At 33.9% G+C, this 18,745-nt stretch overlaps 1 protein-coding gene across 1 annotated transcript in view; it reads left to right on the top strand.

The window, feature by feature from the left end:
• LOC145687799 (uncharacterized) overlaps window positions 1-6,247 on the top strand; it is a 282,809-nt gene extending 276,562 nt beyond the window's left edge. Inside the window, exon 3 of the mRNA XM_081761226.1 lies at window positions 4,976-6,247. Coding sequence (XP_081617352.1) covers window positions 4,976-6,063 — 1,088 coding nt within the window. The 3' untranslated portion in view covers window positions 6,064-6,247. The remainder of the gene's footprint in view (window positions 1-4,975) is intronic.
• Window positions 6,248-18,745: the final 12,498 nt, after the last annotated feature.

Genomic DNA, 18,745 nt, shown 5'->3' with positions numbered 1-18,745 from the left:
TCCCACTTTCTTCCTTCCACCACTTCATTCATTTATCATACTCACCGTCTCCTTTAGCCTAACCGGCATAAACGTGGGACGTAAAACTCAAAGATTTCATTTCATTTTTACAATCTCCCTGTCGATATTTGCCTAGTATACATGATATTTCAAAACAACACCGACAAGGTTTGGGAGGCGATTCTTGACTCCAAAATAAGACAAAAAGTATGTACCAACCTGGGTACACAAATGCTTTCCTTCTGAGTTACACCCTGCCGAAAACATGAAAAAAAATGAAGTTCCTAGCTCCAAAATTATGGGACCTACCAAATTTCGGAATATTGTGGTATTTTCGCAACGATTTTTATACAGGTAGTTGACGAGTATTTCAAATTATAAGGCCGTAGCCAAACTCCCTCTATAAAAAAATGTTGCGTGAGCACCTTAGGATTCTGAACAAGCATTTTTGGATAGCGCACATATTAGTTTCCAAGTGAAGTATTGACCCCACTACGGTAGTTTTCATAGTTGTGGAGCTATGGACCTTATTTTTTTTTTCATATTTTCGGCAGCCTATAACTCCGAAAGGAAACACTTGTGCATCCAGGTTGGTCTCTACTTTTTGTCTTATCTTCGTGTCAGGAATCACTTCCCAAACGTTGTCGGCGTTGTTGTGAAACATCCTCTTCATAAGAACTCGTACATACTAACGAATATAAAACACTAAATTATTATTTGAAATATTTCAAAAGGTGAACATCTGGTTACTGCAAATCAATGAAAATTATCCAAAGAGAAAAATAAGTCTACTATGTCGGTTTCAATGTAATTGCATGTCCAGCTTTTATCAACACACACACAGATAGAGAGAGGCAGAAAGGAGAATGTTCTCGTCATCCTCTTCTCCGTAAAAGTGTCTATTACTCTTATCCATAACTCAACCGATGTAAACCTTGTTTGGGTGATTTCAAGCCCCATTTATTTAAAACCAGAATTCTAAATTATCAGTTTTCTCTGCTGCTCTAGTGACTAGCGCGTTCGCCTTCAGTACAAATAGTCCTGGTCTCGATTCCCCGTAAGTAAACATTAAAAATGAACGTGCTGAGGTGATTCGGATTCTGCCTTAAATTGTAGGACCAATGTTCACATAGATTCAGTGCTAAAAAAAATGGGACGTCAAATAACAAACAAATACAAACTAAACAAAATTGTCGTTGTATGTTTCAATGACCGTGCAACCTTAGGTAGCGATTGTTTCTAGCAATCAGTTCAAATTTAAGTGAATTGTTTATTTGTAACGATTTGCTTTCGATTAATATGCTTTGAAATAGGTTTCATACTCACGTGGAAATTAATAGAAAGGGAGCATTTCTTATACAAGGAAAGCTATAAACGATTTCTTTCTTTCTTTCCCTCTCTTTTTCTTTCTATCTGCCAATCTATGTATCTAATCTATATGCATATGTGTTTCTGTTCTGATTCTTGCCTTCACAATGACAACGAATTTGATTAATCAAACAATCAAAAAGCTGCTATTTCCGTCACGCGTATTTTAATTTAATTCATTCGTGTTGCTATCTCACGTCTACGTGTTCAAAATAGTTCGAAGTACATCAACTACTCTTTCTGCAGATTAGCACTGTTTAGTTCAGTTTGCATTTGCTTATTCTTTAACGTTGCATTTGCAAATGATTTTTGTTCCAGTGAAAACTAGTATGTTCTCTGCTCGCTACATCTTAAGCGTTCAATTGGGCTTAAAAAATTAGAAGAAAGTATTAAAATGTTAATAATTTTCGATTTACTACGGCTTTTTTCAATTTGACTGAGGAAAAACAATCATCGAATCAGTCCAACTATATCCAGCTCCACAGATCAAATGCAGCCCTCCTGAATACAATAAAAAGGTGTGATTATCGTATGCATTTCATTATTTGCCATTCCGATAATTTAGCTTGATTATTAGTCTAAGTACAAGGTGTCCCAAAATCTTAATATCAAGTTTAAAAATAAATTTATATTTAACTAAGTTCAATACTTCTGCCGGTTTGAGAGTCATGCTATTTTTATTTTCTTTATACAACTAAACATGGTAGCCTACAATACTTAATAGTGTTTTTCTTTCATTTTTTTTCAATTAAACGTATATTCTTAAAATATACTGGAGTCAAATTTACAGAAAACATTATGTAAAATCGTTCATGTTAAAATATATTAAGCAGATGACAAAATCGACGCGACAACTATTCAGAAATAACATTTAAATTAGAACTGTTCGTCTCTTCATCCTGTAGTTATTTACAATTTAAGTTGGTAGCTAGGTTTTGTGCCAGCATACATATATAAAACATTAAGTAACTCATGAAATATATAAAATGATAAAACGATAGTCACGCCTGTTTTCCTGTATGGTTGCGAAACCTCGTCGCTTACTCTAAAGGAAAAAACGTAGACTGAAAATATTTGAGAACTAGATCTTGAGATGAATATTCGGACCTAACGGAACGCGAATGGGGAATGACGGAAACTTCATAAAGAGGAACTGTATAATTGTTAGCGTTTACCAAACATTGTTACGGTTATCAATGAGGCTCAGGTGGGCTGGTCAGTGGTCATGTACTCAGAATGGAATCAAGTAGAAACGCTTCCCAAATTGTAACTGGAATTCCAGTCGCAAAACTGCCATTAGGAAGACCTAAGCACATATGGAAGGACAATATTAAGATGGTTCTCGTAGAAATATGAATACAAAGTATAAACTGGATACAGTTGGCTAAGAACAAAAGTCAATGGAGAGCTTTTGTGAACGCGGTTTTGAACCTCCAGGTTTTATAGGTCATAGAGTAGTTAGTTAGTTATGAAATATGAATTTGCAAGCTTAAATAGATGTTTGCATACTAAAAGAATCGGATTTATTCTCCCATCATGAAAATATGGTATCCTTAAAGGCTACGTATTATAATCTAATTCACAACCGGGAGTCATATATTTATAACATTCAGTTCAAACGAGAACATGATAGTCTACCTATTTTGGGAACGTTAGTTCCGTATCAAAAATAATTTATCGTTGTCTCTTATCGTTTTTGCTCCATGGTGATCCAATACTGAAAACAAAAAAAAATGCAAACGTCTACCACTTCCAGTTTTAACAGAGGTATTATGACGATGATAGAACTTATTCTTGATATTCTGTATCCATATAAAATAAATATATTCTTCTTTCTCACCTCAACCGTAGTTGGTGAGCAACATGAAAATTTCAAAACTTTTGATCTCCCTTGGGAGAGCTGCTTTATACTTTGATAATGTCTCTTCTTCGTAAAATAAATATCATTATCAGAATTTCTTTCCGTTTCTGCTATAAGATGTCCAACAATGAAAAAGAAAAAAAAAATGTGAAAGGTGAAGATGAAATACGTTATCTGGGTGTTGAACTAACTTTAAAGTTATAATCTATGTTCTAGCTTTTCTTCGCTATGTTACATTTTCGCATTTGCTGGAATGCAATACAGTAACTAGAACTGGTTACATATTCTGCTTCTGACTTCAATAGCGGTACAGTCAGCAGCAAAGTTGTCTCCCCTCTGACTGCTATAACTCCACTACGTCGGGTCCTAATTGCGGAAACAACAAACAAACTAAAGTTGGAGAACTTACTTATGATGCACAAAAGAAAGATGTAAAAGTTCAAACAAACAGTTGATGATGTTAAGAAAGGTTTCAAAACATTTTTAGTGCCTTGATTTTAGTTTTCAACTTCATACACAACGTTAAATTCCCTAAACTTCCTCTCAAAGATTTATTTCGAGGGAGCTGGAATGGAAATCGATAATGGACTTAAATCACTTTAAAGAATGTGATTTATTAAAATTTTATTGAACGAGCATCACCTTACAGCTCACCAATTGCCATTCCCACGAACAATAGTAAATTTTCTACGAAAACACATGCTTTACATTATGAAAAGAGATACAATAGCGTAGTCGGAAAGACGTCCGCGTACCAAGTTGAAATACAAACATTATAAATAAATGTGATTTTACTTTATGTCCTGAAATATACTTTCCTTTCAACTCCTATATAAAAGATGTTACACCAGAAAACAACACAATGCTTTTCAATGTTGTTTTTTACTCTGCTGAATTCAATGTTTTTTTTTTCTTTTATAAATTACTCCTTAGTTTTCATTCTAAGGAAGGTAAATGTGCAAGGGTATGTTTTAGAGACACTCAAACTGTCAGTAAAACAATTAGCAAGTAGCGTGAAGCGGATGGTTAGTCATTGTAATCTGTTTGTAATTACGATATTTCCGTACTTCTGTCACTTATTTAATCGATCTAGATTAAAAATATAAGTAATATATCACAATTGTAACTTAAGATTGCCGTATTTTCTCTATTATAACTATTTTGTTTGTCTATAACGAAATTATCATGCACATACTGTAATATTATCATTAAATTTCCACCCTGACTGTCGCAAAATGCTAAGGAAAAGAGCCAGACCTAAATGAATTCGTCAGGATCAGGGGTCATGATTTTAGAACTAAGTCTCTGCAAGGCAGTCCCACTTTTTATGACCAGGATTGTACCAAAGTAAAGAAGTGGGGTCTTACAACCACATATTTTATAGGTATATCAACATTTCTGTAATACGGACCAATTCTAAATTGATAAAAACACTAATTTGAATAGTTCAATTAAAATTTAATACGAAATTTTTGCATTTGCTTTAAAGTAATTTATAATACAGCTTCCTTAGACCATTGAAAAAAGAAAACATTTGGGTGGTGTATAGCTTGAGCGTAGTATTAACAAACACATATGAATTTGCTATATACAGTATGATATTTGATACATATAAAATAATTCGTACGAAATGTCTACATAAATGAATTGTCTTTTATTTTATTTTAATAAGTAAAATAACTCTATGTTAAAGATTGGCATATGCAGCATATACACATACATTATTATATTTTTTTCTTTTTTCAGGAAGAATGGAAGGTCAAGGAAGGTCCCTCAAGAGGACAATGACATTGATGAGACCTCAGGCATTTCTTTCATCTCGAGCGAAAGCTCTTCGGCAACGTTTTGCGAATAGTAAAAGATCGCTAAGCGATTCCTGGAAAGACCAAACTGAGGAAAGTGTTGTTGAAGAGGAACCTCCAAGACCTGCTTCCGACCTGCCTTCACCAGGTTTACATGATCTTGGAGCGTCCGTACTTTCCTTGCTTGATCTCAGCCAGGAAGAAGCTCGGTTTCCATGGCAACATGATGCAGCCGTCCAATGCAGTGTCCAACATGTTAGTGATGATGAGTTGTTGACAGACAGATCTAGTGCAAAAACTAAATTTTTTAAACGGGTCGTTGATAAACAAGATAAAAGTCCTGTTGTGCCGAAACAATCGTCGAGTGAACAGACATTACAGAATGAAAATAAATCATCGCGACATGAGAGGAACAGGCGGCCTTTTACATCCCAAAGATCACGGTCTTTGGACTCTATACCACAAGCGCTGATTGAAGAAGTGATACCTCAAATGCCTGTAGCAATGCCTGAACCAACAACACTACCTGCCTCACCTCCTCCACTTGAAATGCCTGCTCCAATAAGTCCTCCTCCATCACCAAGACCAGCTGTTTTAATCAAAAGGGATGAGAGCAATTCCTTCGACACTGAAGAATGCAGGGATACTATTGGAGCTCCGTTACCATCTAGAAATCCTCCACAACATCTTTTCTTGCCGTCCACCAGCAGACCAAAATTAAAACATCAGTGGTCAATGGATGAAAGTAGAAGCAATAGTATACAAAGGGAAAGAGAAGGAAGTGGCACGCCTCTGCTAAGGCCAGCAGAAAAGCGTAGACGTTTCTTTCTACGAAAACAAACCAACTCAGCTCCCGATTCGTTTGATGGAGCAACCCCAAAGGCCAAAGAACATCATTCTGTAAGCTTCTGCTTCGGGAACGTTTTGAGGTGTCGTGGGGCTTCCGATAGTGCCAGCCATCCAGCTCCTCCTACGATATGTAAGTACTGTATTTGTTTTTATTTGCTTCGTACTACTGAATATATTACTTAGAAACATTACAAAAAAGAACGAAATTGTTTAAAGTTGTATCAAATATAAAATTGAATTTCAATTTGTGGAGTTATAAATATTTAACAGTAGTACAGAGCAAAATTTTATTGCTTATCAATAGTGCATGCTACAGTGTTTCATTTTAACGCAATGATATTTCTGGACTGACATATATTGGAAAACGAATCTGGTAGGCAGTAGGAATATTTGGAAGTATACAGTATACTATAATATTTTAACGTGTTCCTATTTCTTGGACAAAACTGCCTAAATGTTCGGTTATCTCTCGGAATATCTAACTATAAAATAAAAAAAAGGTCCAAATATTGTCGCCGAATACTTTGGAAGAATTAGAATATATCGCCTATAGTACTTGCCACACTCATCACAGTCATTGAAACGTTTGTCAAGATTACTAAGTTTAAGATTAAATTCAAGGCGAACTTTCAATACAATACAAATATATATATTCTAGATGTAACTTTGTATCGAAATAGAAGTATTATTTGTTTTGTTTCTCTTGAAACTCGATCATTTACAGGACGCCAAATGCTTATAGTTAAATTGTACGACTTAGATGTTGCCTATTGATACAACTTATATGCATTGATGGTTCAATAGATTTTCATGGCAATACATCATCTAAAACTGTTTTTCAAAGTTGTTGCTGTGGCCCATTCTATCGGCTGAACAAAATCAACGTATATACCAGTTTTAGTGCGAGATTCTTTCAAGCGAGCATATGAAATAGTTAAATTTAGTTGGAATCGAAACGCGAATTGACCTATATTGTATCCATTTGTGTCAGTCCAGGTTTTTAAACAATATATGTGTTTTATACATACATACATACATACATACACACACACACACACACACACACACACATATATATATATATATATATATATATATATATATATATATATATATAATTTTAATATATGAACTAAGGCTTTGAATTACAAATATGTATAGTTCAAATATATTTTACAAATTGTTACATTATATTACTATTCAGACATAAAAAGTCGCACTCCAACCAAATGAGGAAGACAGTTGTCATTGATTACGAAGTCTAAAATGCATTTATTATTGTTTAGAGTTAATGATAAGGAGTTTTTTTTTTCATGTTAGCGTACTCTTCGTAATGAAGATTTGAATTAAACATAATTATATGCGATTATTGTTTCATTTATAAGAATCCTACTTTAATATTAAAAAAAAATACTAATCTATCAATTGCTGAGGAAAGTAACGTTTATTTATAAAATAATAAATGCGAGACAGTTTCGCCAACTAATTGAATATATTGTCTTCATTGCGAGCGCACGTGGCACAATGGGGTACAGTGAATTATGGCTGGCAGTACTTACAAACGTAAACTTCTTTGCCGTCGCCACTATCTACACCTGCATACGAATTATGTGACCACACTTAGTACAGCATACAAGCAATTCATCCCTCGTTGGACTGGGAATATCCCTCAGTACAATAAAGGCATGTAACATCCTCTAATGAACTAGCACTCAGTTTCTTGTTCCTTGTTGCTGTCAGCTCTCCTCCATACTCAAGTGCGTGGTATGTCCTCTTCGCCATCTTCTCCTTGCCCTGTTGCTTCCTCTTCTTTATTCCAGTTTTGGATTCCTCTTCCTTGGCTCTTGTTTCCAATACGACAATAATGCAAATATAAATGCCTTTCTTCATCTTCTGTTCAGTCTCCTGCCACCGATCTTAACACTGGGGAGAGGTAAAATATCCTACGGCGAAATGTGTAAAAATGTTGTTACGCCCGGAATGACTGTTCCTGTAGTTGGCGTCGAAAGTCCTGGAATGGGTTCGTCAAGATATATATATATACTTTCTGAAACCCTGGTCACCTCTGGAAGATGTGGTTCTGTGGATGACGCCGAAGGTCCTGGTTTCGGTGCTGCAAGGGAACAACTTCCTGGAACAGTTTGTTTCCTCGCTGGTCTGTGTTTTTCGGTTGGTTGCAATGTGCCTACCACGTTCCACCCCGATACACATGTTGGTGCTTCATATGGTGTTAGGGGTAACCGCGTGGGTAAGATTACACACTATAGTCACTAAACTGTGAAACTCTGAAACTACAGTATAATTACGGCATCAGCATTTTGTGCATTTTTATTTGAGTTTTCTTGAGCTTTGTGTATATTGATGTTGCAACAGGTGTCAAAAACGATTTGCACATGCCACATGCCGTCTCTAACACCAACGGTGCTTGCTCCACGCACTGGTAGGGAGTCAACATTTAGTTTCTTGCTCCTTTCGCATAGCTACAGCACCATAACGGTGAAATAGGAGGGGTACCCCATTCCATCCCCGCTACCCCATTCCGCCCCGCCTTCTCCTAGTTGTTCACACCATTTAATGCCGTTCCATATAAAATGTATGTGTTTTTTGTGTAAAGAAGCCAGATCTTTGACATTTTAGTACAATGTATTGATTTCGACAACTAAACATATATTCTTATATTCGCAGAAAGATTCCGTGAAGCTGGGAACATATTGGCCGGAATCTAACGCAAAATCGGAATTAAAGTCAAACGCTACAAACAGTTTGTAATTTATGATTAACAAAAACAACCATTACACGTATCAGGAGCAATGCCAGACTACAATTAGCGGTGGTTGCTCTCGTTCATAGATTATTCGTGATTTTAAAATAGAATCGTATTATTCGTGGTTATAAAAGAGGAACGTAACTAACACAATGTACAGTAAATACGAAATAAAGTAGATACCAAATACACAAATGCTATATTTTGGGATGAATATATATATATATTTTTTTAATCCAATTACTTATGAACGGGGCCCGGATCTTGTTGACAAGTCAACTTTTTTCTGTTACGCATAGGGCAAGGCAAGTTCAAATATAAATCTTATCCATCAATTGTAGGTTCTAAAAAATATTTATTGTTAGGGTCAACTTTTGGTCACTTTTTGCTATTTTCAAGTTTCAGGTTATTTTTTAATATTTTAAGGTAACTTTTAGGTCACTTACGGTCTTTTTATTCTTTTTCTTCTACATAATCTTAAAATGAACACTGTTTACGGCACGAAGTTAAATAATCTCTTTGCCTGCTTCCGTACTATTGGGGTGGAAAAAAGTGTCAGTTGATGTTGGCAACAGCGTTTTATGTAAATTGAAACGTGTGCTGGAAAGAAACAACTGATACAATACTTCGTGTGTAATTTAAAATGCACTGCAAGGTGAGGTCTTATCCTGCAAAGTTAAAGATTTAACTCCCAATGACATAGTTCATTTCAAGTATGCTCCCATAGCTTCTGTTGACGTTGAAAGGAGCTTTCCCAAATACAAGAATGTGCTAGCAGACAATAGGCGCTCATTCACTCGCGCATGTATTACTGTAATGCTGAATAAGGCATTATCTAAATTTTGTGACGATTACAAAGTAAGTTCCTGAGTTAGTTTATTGTGTCACACCTTACAAAATGTTTATATGTTACTTAACTGCATATAAGCCTATGCATCTGTATTGCAAAAAAAGAAAAGAAAAAAACTTAACTATTTACTAAATTGGGCAAAGTTTAGTTTTAATATTATTGCTTATTTTTTTAAAAAACTAAAGACACGAACGATCAATAGACTGCAACTAACTGAAACAAAACTTTTGAAAATGAGTGAGAAATGGTAATTAAAATCCAATAGATATTTAAAAATTGTCAATGTTTAAAGAAATAAACGTTTTAAAAAGGTCAATTTTAAGGACAATTTTTGTGAATTTTAGAGTCAATTTACAGAAATTTTAGTGTCATTTTATAAGTCACTTTTTAGAAAATTTTAGGTCAACAAGATCCGGGCCCTGCTTATGAATAGGTTCGCGTTTCACTAAATCTGTATATCACGCTCAAATGATTTTTTTATACATTGTTGGGTTTTATATTCATTTCCTAAATGCATTCACTCTACTATAGAATGATTATGTTACCAAAACCTGTCATAATAAAGCTAAAATTATAGACCAAAATATCGTTTAATATATTGATTTATAACTAACTTTCTTATTCGCAAAGAATAATTTGAATTTCAAAGAAAAAGTTGAAAATTTAGTATGTTTTACACATTTATAAATGTTTAAAGAAAATATAGTGGAAAAATGATTCAGTGTATGTACAAGTGAATGTATCCTATAGGCGACATTGGGATTCAAGAGTTGTACTTTTCAGAAAATAAAATGTGAAGTAGTGTATTTTTGTCTAGCTGCAATAAAAAAAAATCGTAACTGGAATTTGCAAAACGTTAGGTAGTATAACTTAATTCTCGCATAATACACATAGAAATGACAATAACAAATAATTTTCTTTCCCTTTTGAATATAACCTAAAGAGCAAATTGTTACATATTTCATATTTATTTATTTTCCGTAAGTTATTAAGGAATAAATTGTTGCATATTTCAATCGTATTTTAACAAACTGCGCACACGTGACAAAAAAAAGTTCGGAATTTGTAAAACGTTTGAACTTCCTTTTTTGTGCGTGTCAGATACAAATTTATACACGTTGTGCAATTCTCCACAATCGATGGCAAAGTTGAAAGAAATTCATTCCTTCTACCAAACAGCGATACACTTTGCAGATTGAACATCGATACCAAGTATAATTGATATTGCAACCATTACAGTTTCCTTTGGTAAGCGTAGGGGTTTCTGGCATGTGTAGTAGTCATTTCGTCCTCACATTATTTGAAGGATCTGGTATTCGTCCTTTGTATTTCTTCGATGGAGATTCGTCATTGGGCACGCGCTCTGATGTGGAACTTGGATTAGGTACTGAATGTAAAGGATGAAATTGCTCCACCCGTTACAAATAAACTCTTCTTGATAATGAAGATCCAGAAGACGAAGTAGATGATTTAGCTTGCTCTTCGTCTTTGTCTTCACTCGCAATACTATATTTTACATAAATCTTTTCGTCATTACCAGGAAAAATAATGATTATCATCGTCATCATCAGGCAATATATCATCGCAGTCATCAGCGTTTAAGTGTTGTTCGACGAATTTAGCAAACTTAGGTAAATCTGCAAAGAAGAAAACGGTTTGTAATAAAAATATAATGTTAATATTAATATATTTATACTGCATTGTGTAATATATCGATGTTGTGAGATATAAAAAGAAGGACTTCATATCTTGAGTACAATAAATAACAGTGATTATTGTTTTCATTTTACTAGTGTATCAACCGATTTTTCAACCTTTGATGCATTACTGTATCTCACATCCTCTTATTACGTCAATGAAAACAACAACAAAAAAAAAGAAAAAAAAAGAACTAAACTGTAAACGTACAAATCTTTAGTTTTACTGAGATATACTATAATTGACATTTTAGCTCTACAATCCAAAGGCGATTTGTCGAGGCCCCACTTTGAAATGAATTTTAGTACGTTTCTTCGCTCTAGGTATTCGTTCTCTAGAAGCTCCTTAACATTATAGCAGAAACATGTTTTGAATAAACAATAAAGTTGGGGGTGCAAGGGGATAAGTTCTTCCAATTTCTAGCCAGCCCCTCTCCCATAATGAAAACCTTGGAACACCATCGATTTTGTTTAACTTGTGTAATGGATTTGTATAAAGCTAATAAAGTAAATACAATTAACGTTATTCTTTTTTACACAATATATTAGTGGGTCTGTGGAGTTACTTGATGCCTAAAATAAATTGAGGCTACTAAGGCTAGATATGAAAAATGAAAGCAATAGTGGTGGATAGACCTTCGTTTAGTTTTTCCTGTCCCTTTACTGGTACTTTCCCACTCTCTCAGTAATAAAATTTATTGTTTGTCCTTCACATTTAAAATAAGTAGGCCTATATATATATATATATATATATATATATATATATATATATATATATATATATATATATATATATATATATATATATATATATATTAAGTAGGTAAAACACTCTAGATTGACAACATAAATAATTACTTGAACCCACGCAACACTACAGCGTTAAATATGAGTAACATAACTCAGTGGCGGCCGGTGGGTTGTGGTTTCGGGTGTTGCAGTAAGAACGATAAGAGATAGAAGGTATAAAGTGGACTCATTGACTAATCAGCATAACTTTAGATGCAAATGCTATGTAACATGTAAAATTAAATAAAATTCTGTTTTTTTTCTTTAAATGAAAAATGCAGAACATTTAATCCGATTAATCACCTTATTTAATTTGTAAGTTCATTCTTCTCTCTTTGATTGGAGCAAATCTGAATAATACATGCTGGTTGAACTCTAGTACTTTTATTGTCAGGTCTTTTTCGATGGAAAGCATAACCAATGGTGATAACCTTTCTTGGGACATTCAATTTCTTGCAAGTAACAATTCTTTTTGATGTAAAAAAAAAAAAAAAAAACTTTTCTTCTTTTACTGACGCCATAGGTACAGTTAATATTAATTTCAGAAGCTTTCTAGATTCACTAATTATTTTTTCTGCGTTATTGTGAACAATTCATTCTAGCTAACAGTCCTTGACAGTGATCCTAATTCCTGTTCAGTGTAGACTGAAGAGAGTTCGTAGCAGAGATTAATGTTATAAAAAATGTACATTGAACACGCTTTATTCACAATTTATCTAGGAAAATTTAAATAAATTGTGGAAATGTATCTAGTGCATACAACATTACAGCCATAAGATGCCCTGTGAATTTAAACCGTTTTTTTTTTTTTTCGAACACTCTCCTGAATTGCACTTTGCTTGTTTTGTCTAAGCCTTAATTGTAAGTTTTTCCTCAGTTGAAAGCTGGGCGATTTTTTTGTAAGTTATTTACATAAGTCATGGTATGCAATTCATTCAGAATTTGTAGGTTATGTACATAATTAAACCACACACAATAAAATTAAATCTAATAACTAATAACCAAAACAGCTGATACAAAAGAAATACTGGTATATGAATTGCGAATGTTACATATTCATACATAGGGCTGTCAACTGGCCGGCTTTTCATTGGCCTGGCCGGACAAATTGCTGTTATTTTGATTAAAGACGATGACGGGTACAAACTTCTCACCAGCCCCTTTGTAACAGTTTTTTTTTTCAAATTTCTATCTAGTTCGAAGTATAGATATTGAAAAGTAGCTGTCATTCTGTAAACTCAAAACTGTTACCTTTCACCATCTATCAACGATTAATATATTTTGTTCACCTGTTTAGAAAATTTTAGAGAGATGACAGGGACTGTATCAGGAAAAAATTGAAATTTACTTTCAAGGAATTTTATACATTTATTAAGAGTGGAAAAGGACTTCTTAAAGCAATTTCCCATAGTTGCAGTAGAGACTATATGTTTAAAGAGTGAATTTCATTTTCCAAATCCAAAATTGTCACGAAAAGATTATTATACTTTTGTTCATCTGTTTCGATAATTTTAAAGAAATGGTAGTTACTGGTAAATACAATAAATTGATGAATGCCAATTGATCAATTTCAGTTTCTCATTTATAGCACAATGTATCTATTAAGTTTATTAATGAATGTTCTAAGGACATACAGAATATGTGTGTTAATGCACTTTTGTTCACGATAGTACATTTCCGTTCCATGGATAGGTCCGAACAGAGATACTTCACGCTGAGACCTATATCATAGAGAATTTTGAGGAAGTGTCGTTTTTTTTATTTTACAGAGTTGGCAACTCTATCCATATATCAACACACACACACATGTGCGTAAAAGAAAAAAAAAAACTATATTCCAAATCATCCGTCTTTGTTGTTACGCAATGCACGATGAACACAATGTACTTCCACATGAGGTGAAACAATGTTTATCAACGTTCTGAAAAGCAATCTTGAAACATGTTAGCTGGGAGGGGTCCAAAGTATTTGAGGAAGGTCCAATACGTCTACGTAATAACAAACCTATCTTATACTGTACCCGAAAAGATAAGTAATTCTTAATTACTGTCACCTATATTTTTAGAAAAAATGATAGAACGATTATTTCTATAAGAAAAGAAAGAGTACATGATGAGGCATAAAATAAAATATTTAGCGTACATCAATCATTTCTCTGTTAAACAAGTATAGTTCGTTAGGAAAGTCTACAAATGTTAGTCAAGTTTCGAAATTTTGAGGAGGTCCGGACCCGGTGCCCCCCCCCCTCGTGGCTACGCCCCTGAGCATTGCTAACTAGTCCAAATTCAATGTGGCGTTCCCCACCATAAAGTTTTATCAAGAGTATAAAATATACTTATTTTATAAAATAAATATGTATATACTAAAATACTATCCACAGAGGGGGGGGGAGATTCTATATATTGAATTATTAATATTTGGTTCACAAATTACTGTAGAAGAAACCTTCATTATCTATATAAGCTAAGAATTAACTTGTAAATGCGGATCTACTTTCATTTGATTTCTGCTCTACTACATATTTTCTTTCTTATTTTGTAATTATTCTATCACTTGTTTTTTTTTTAATTGTCATTATGTTGATTTGCTTTAGTATAAGTATCGTAATTTAAAAATATGAATGCATAAAAACAAATTCCATTTGTTAATTGCTAGTGAAATAAAATTCAGAAAGCTTATTTAGCGCGAAAAATCTTCTTATTCACTGGAAACCGTGCTGTGTTGCAGAAACACTGCAACGACCAGTCCCTTTAACTTCTGAGATAGGGGAAAGGAGACTTAACATTCGCTCCAATTCCCGCGCTGAAGGAATCTGGTCGCTGTATACTCGCTGCAACACAATATAAATTAGAGACTCTGTGGCGGATTATTTTTCGCTTTTTAAAACGGATTAACGAAACGGACAGTTACAGAAGTAAAAATATATGTTATTTAAAGTATATATGGGAGTATTAGAAAGTATTTTTTCTGTTCTTTATTACTATTGCTAATAATATTTTTTTTCTAGAAATACTTTAGTCGTTGCGCAACGCTGCAACAATAACATTAGCCGCCACTGACATAACTGTAGTTCGTGCATTTGTACAACGTTTTGCTCCTATAGTCTGAATCTAAATGTCATCCATACGATATACCAAAAAAGAAACATATTATTTGCACATACTACTCTGACTTCTAAACTAATTGTGGATGTGTTGCCTTCAAAATGCGTAATAAGTATTTTACATAAAAAAACATATTGTAAAAAATGATCTTGCCTCCAGCAATCCGCTTGTTTATTAACTTTCGTATTTGCTCCATCTTTGTCCAATGGCTATTGGTGTGAGATCCACTTTGAGCTCAAACCACTAGGAGTGAAGTGCAGATACTTCAATTGACTTCCACCAGAAACACTTGTTGCACAACTCAAAAGCTTCAGGGACGTAGCCAGAGTTCTGAGTTTGGAGGCATATTTGCAAATGGAATAACCCCATGTGTATATATCTTTGTTGAACATAATAAAAATAAGAAAGAAAATCTACATTCAATGCCTTCTCTTAAAACAATTAAAACAAAGTACTGTGTTGCAAAACCCAGCAATGGGGAAGCATCCTCCTACCCTTTGAGTCGAATCGACCTTTAAGTTTTGCCTTAGTCAGTTATGTAAAGATGCACCAGATCTAACATTCGTATATATGTTTAGCCCTTAGTACCTCAAGGCGACTATGGCGGAAGGTATAGTTGTTTCATGTATAGCTTTTGAACAAAGGCAGAGTAATGATGTTAAACTATGTAGGAAATGTAAAAAAATAACAGTGAATTTGGGACATCAAGTACATGTGCAGCCTGTAATACAAAACTTCAGAACAAAAATACGATAATAACAGTGTCAAGAGTGAAAAATGTGAATACAAGTGCTACAAAAACAAAAGACGATCAAAGTATGTTGAAATCAAACAATAATATTGAAGTTGAAAATATTGAAGCGTGTTTGAAACTGGTAATAAAAGACTTTGGTGAACTTAAAAATGAGGTGGACCCTCTTAGGTGTGAACAAATTGAATTTACAACTCAACTTTTAAAGTTGACTGAAGTAAATGTGCAAGAGTACAAGTTTATTGAAAGATGAAAAAAAAAAAAAAAAAAAGGAAATGAATACAAATAGCAACCTTCCCACTGTAATAATAAAACATACAGTAATATTTTAAAATTCAATTAAACATGTACAAACAGTAGGCCTACTACTGGGAACAATTATGGTGTGAAATAAATCAGTGCAAGTGGTAAACATAAGGTACACAATGCGCAAGTACAAGGGAAACTGGTAAATTTTGAGAAGTCTCACAACAGAGTAATTAGTACGGAACTGACCCCTTCGCAAAGAAAGCACAACTTAACCAATGGACAAGATGATAAGTAGACTGTAGTGAAGAAAATAAAAATAACTGTAGTTCGAAGAAAATCACGATTGAAAATAAAATAGAAGCGGATGCATTAGTGGAAAACAAATTTGATGTTCTCAGTGAGGAAAATGGTAAGAACACATAAAGTGACAAAATAACCAACGCATTTTCTGATAGTAACAGTAAAGAAAAAGGGTCAGAGTCAAACGTACAGTAAAAGTAAACAGACAACAAAAATACGTTTGTATGCGGACAGTCATGGGAGAAGTGTAGCGGTACATCTCTGCAACTCCAGTAATTGCGAAGTGATAAGTACTGTAAAACCTGGTGCGACTTTTTATAAGACTAGTGAAAGAATTATATCAGAATCGGTAGCAATAGGCCATAATGATGTTGTGGTGTTTTAGCGGGTACTAAAGGCATCTAAAAAATCAAGCAAGTGCATTTTTGCTATGCCTAAAACAACGACTACAGGTCTTATTACATGCAAAGGTTATAGTGTTTACAGTGCCACATATATGATTTAGCCAGGTGGTCATGTATGAAGAAAGAAGTGGATCATGTGAACAAAGAAATATATAAACTAGCAAAACGCTTCAAAAACGTTTGTATTGTGAACATTGGTATGCTAGAAAGAAAATTACACACTTCGCACGAACTACAACTAAATGGATTTGGTAAGAAATACGTTTGTGCAGAAATAATGAAGACAGTGCGCGAGATGGGGTGTAGTAAAGACAACAATGCAATGCCGTTGTACTGGAATACATTGGTACACACCAAGAAAACTGAAATATGAAACGAACATTTTTCAGCGTTGAACACAGGAATAACCTTGGAAACATAAGAGCCGGAAAAGATATAAATACAGTATAACACTGTAAACTAAATCCGCTCAAAGTATTTCACCACAATGTGCAGGGTCTTTGCAATAAGCTGGATTTTATGGATGTGTTAGTTGAGACAGTGATATCAACTGCAAATGTTATTTGCATCACGGAGCATTGGTTAAGCTGTACTGATATTCAATCTGTAAAATTAAAAGGTTTCGATTTGGCAAGTCATTATTCAAGAGTTAACTTGATTTATGAATGAGTTTGTATATTCGTTAATAACAATATCAAAGCTGATGAAATTGATGTATCGATGTTCAATCTGGAACTTCACTTTGAAGTAGTTGCAATAAGTCTCGCTGATAAAGTGTGTATATGTAGTATTTATAGGTCTAATTCGGGTAACTTAAGTTTTTTTTATTTATTTTTATTTTTTTTTACTTTTTTTAGAAATCTTGAATTTCTTTTTGACCTTCTGTGCAAAAGATGCAGTATAATCATTTTGTGTGGTGACATGAATATAAATTGGATGGTTACCACTGAAGTTAACACAGAATTACAAAACCTATTAACTTCATTTAACCTAAAGGCTATTGTTAATACGCCTACCCGATTTGGAAAAACAGCACTTGATCAAGTAATATTAAACAGAGAGTGTCGTAGCCATACACTTTAAATATTCAACCCAGGTTATTGTGATTATGATGCGCAATTAGTTATCACTTCCATCAACTAACTTACCGGTCAGGGGCGTCATTTAGGGAGGGCAGGGGGGCAATTGCCCCCCCAAGAGTTTGAGGAATACATATACTTTAATCGATTGTCTACTAATATACTAGTACAAAACGTAAAAATCTTATGTCGGTGGTGCTCTTGCCCCCCTCAAGCGAAGTGTGAAATGACGCCCCTGTTACCGGTGTTGCAAAATACTACCAGAATTGAGAAAATGCTATTTTCACCGAGTAATATTAGTCACTTTTGTTATTTGTTTGCTCTTGAGACATGGGATGGAATACGTTCAGCTTCCACTATGGACGAGACATTTAACTCCTTGTTAAATGCATACTTGCACTGTTTTCATGTAGCCCTTCCTCTCATCCCAATTAGTAAATGCAATAAAATTTAGAAAAGTTGGATTACAACTGGTATTCGTAATTCCAAACGAAATTTGATTAAGTATGCTAAATTGCTTAATGATACAAATGCTTCTGATGTATTCAGAAATTGCGTTAAAAAGTATAAGCAAACATAGGAAAGTTTTTAAGACTGCAAAGCTAATGCATAATTTGAAAATGATTAATAATTCTAGAAATAAAATTAAAACTATGTGGAATATTATTCGCCAGTCGTTACAGACACATAAAGCGATATTGCTAATTTGAATCGCATCACCTTTGACAATAAAATATTTTTTTTTTAAAAAAAACTGCTGAATTTGCAAATAAATTTAATAATTATTTTATAACTTTTTCTCAGATAGCTTTTGGTGCTCTGTCTCACCAAGCTGGTACAAGTGGTTCTTCCAATATACCGTCTTATCCAAAATGTAT

Source organism: Thermobia domestica, chromosome 6 (assembly GCF_964235325.1).
Source record: "Thermobia domestica chromosome 6, izTheDome1.hap1.1, whole genome shotgun sequence".
Taxonomy (NCBI): Eukaryota; Metazoa; Arthropoda; class Insecta; order Zygentoma; family Lepismatidae; genus Thermobia; species Thermobia domestica.
The sequence above is the reverse complement of the archived record's forward strand: the minus strand, read 5'-3'. Positions and strand labels throughout refer to the sequence as shown.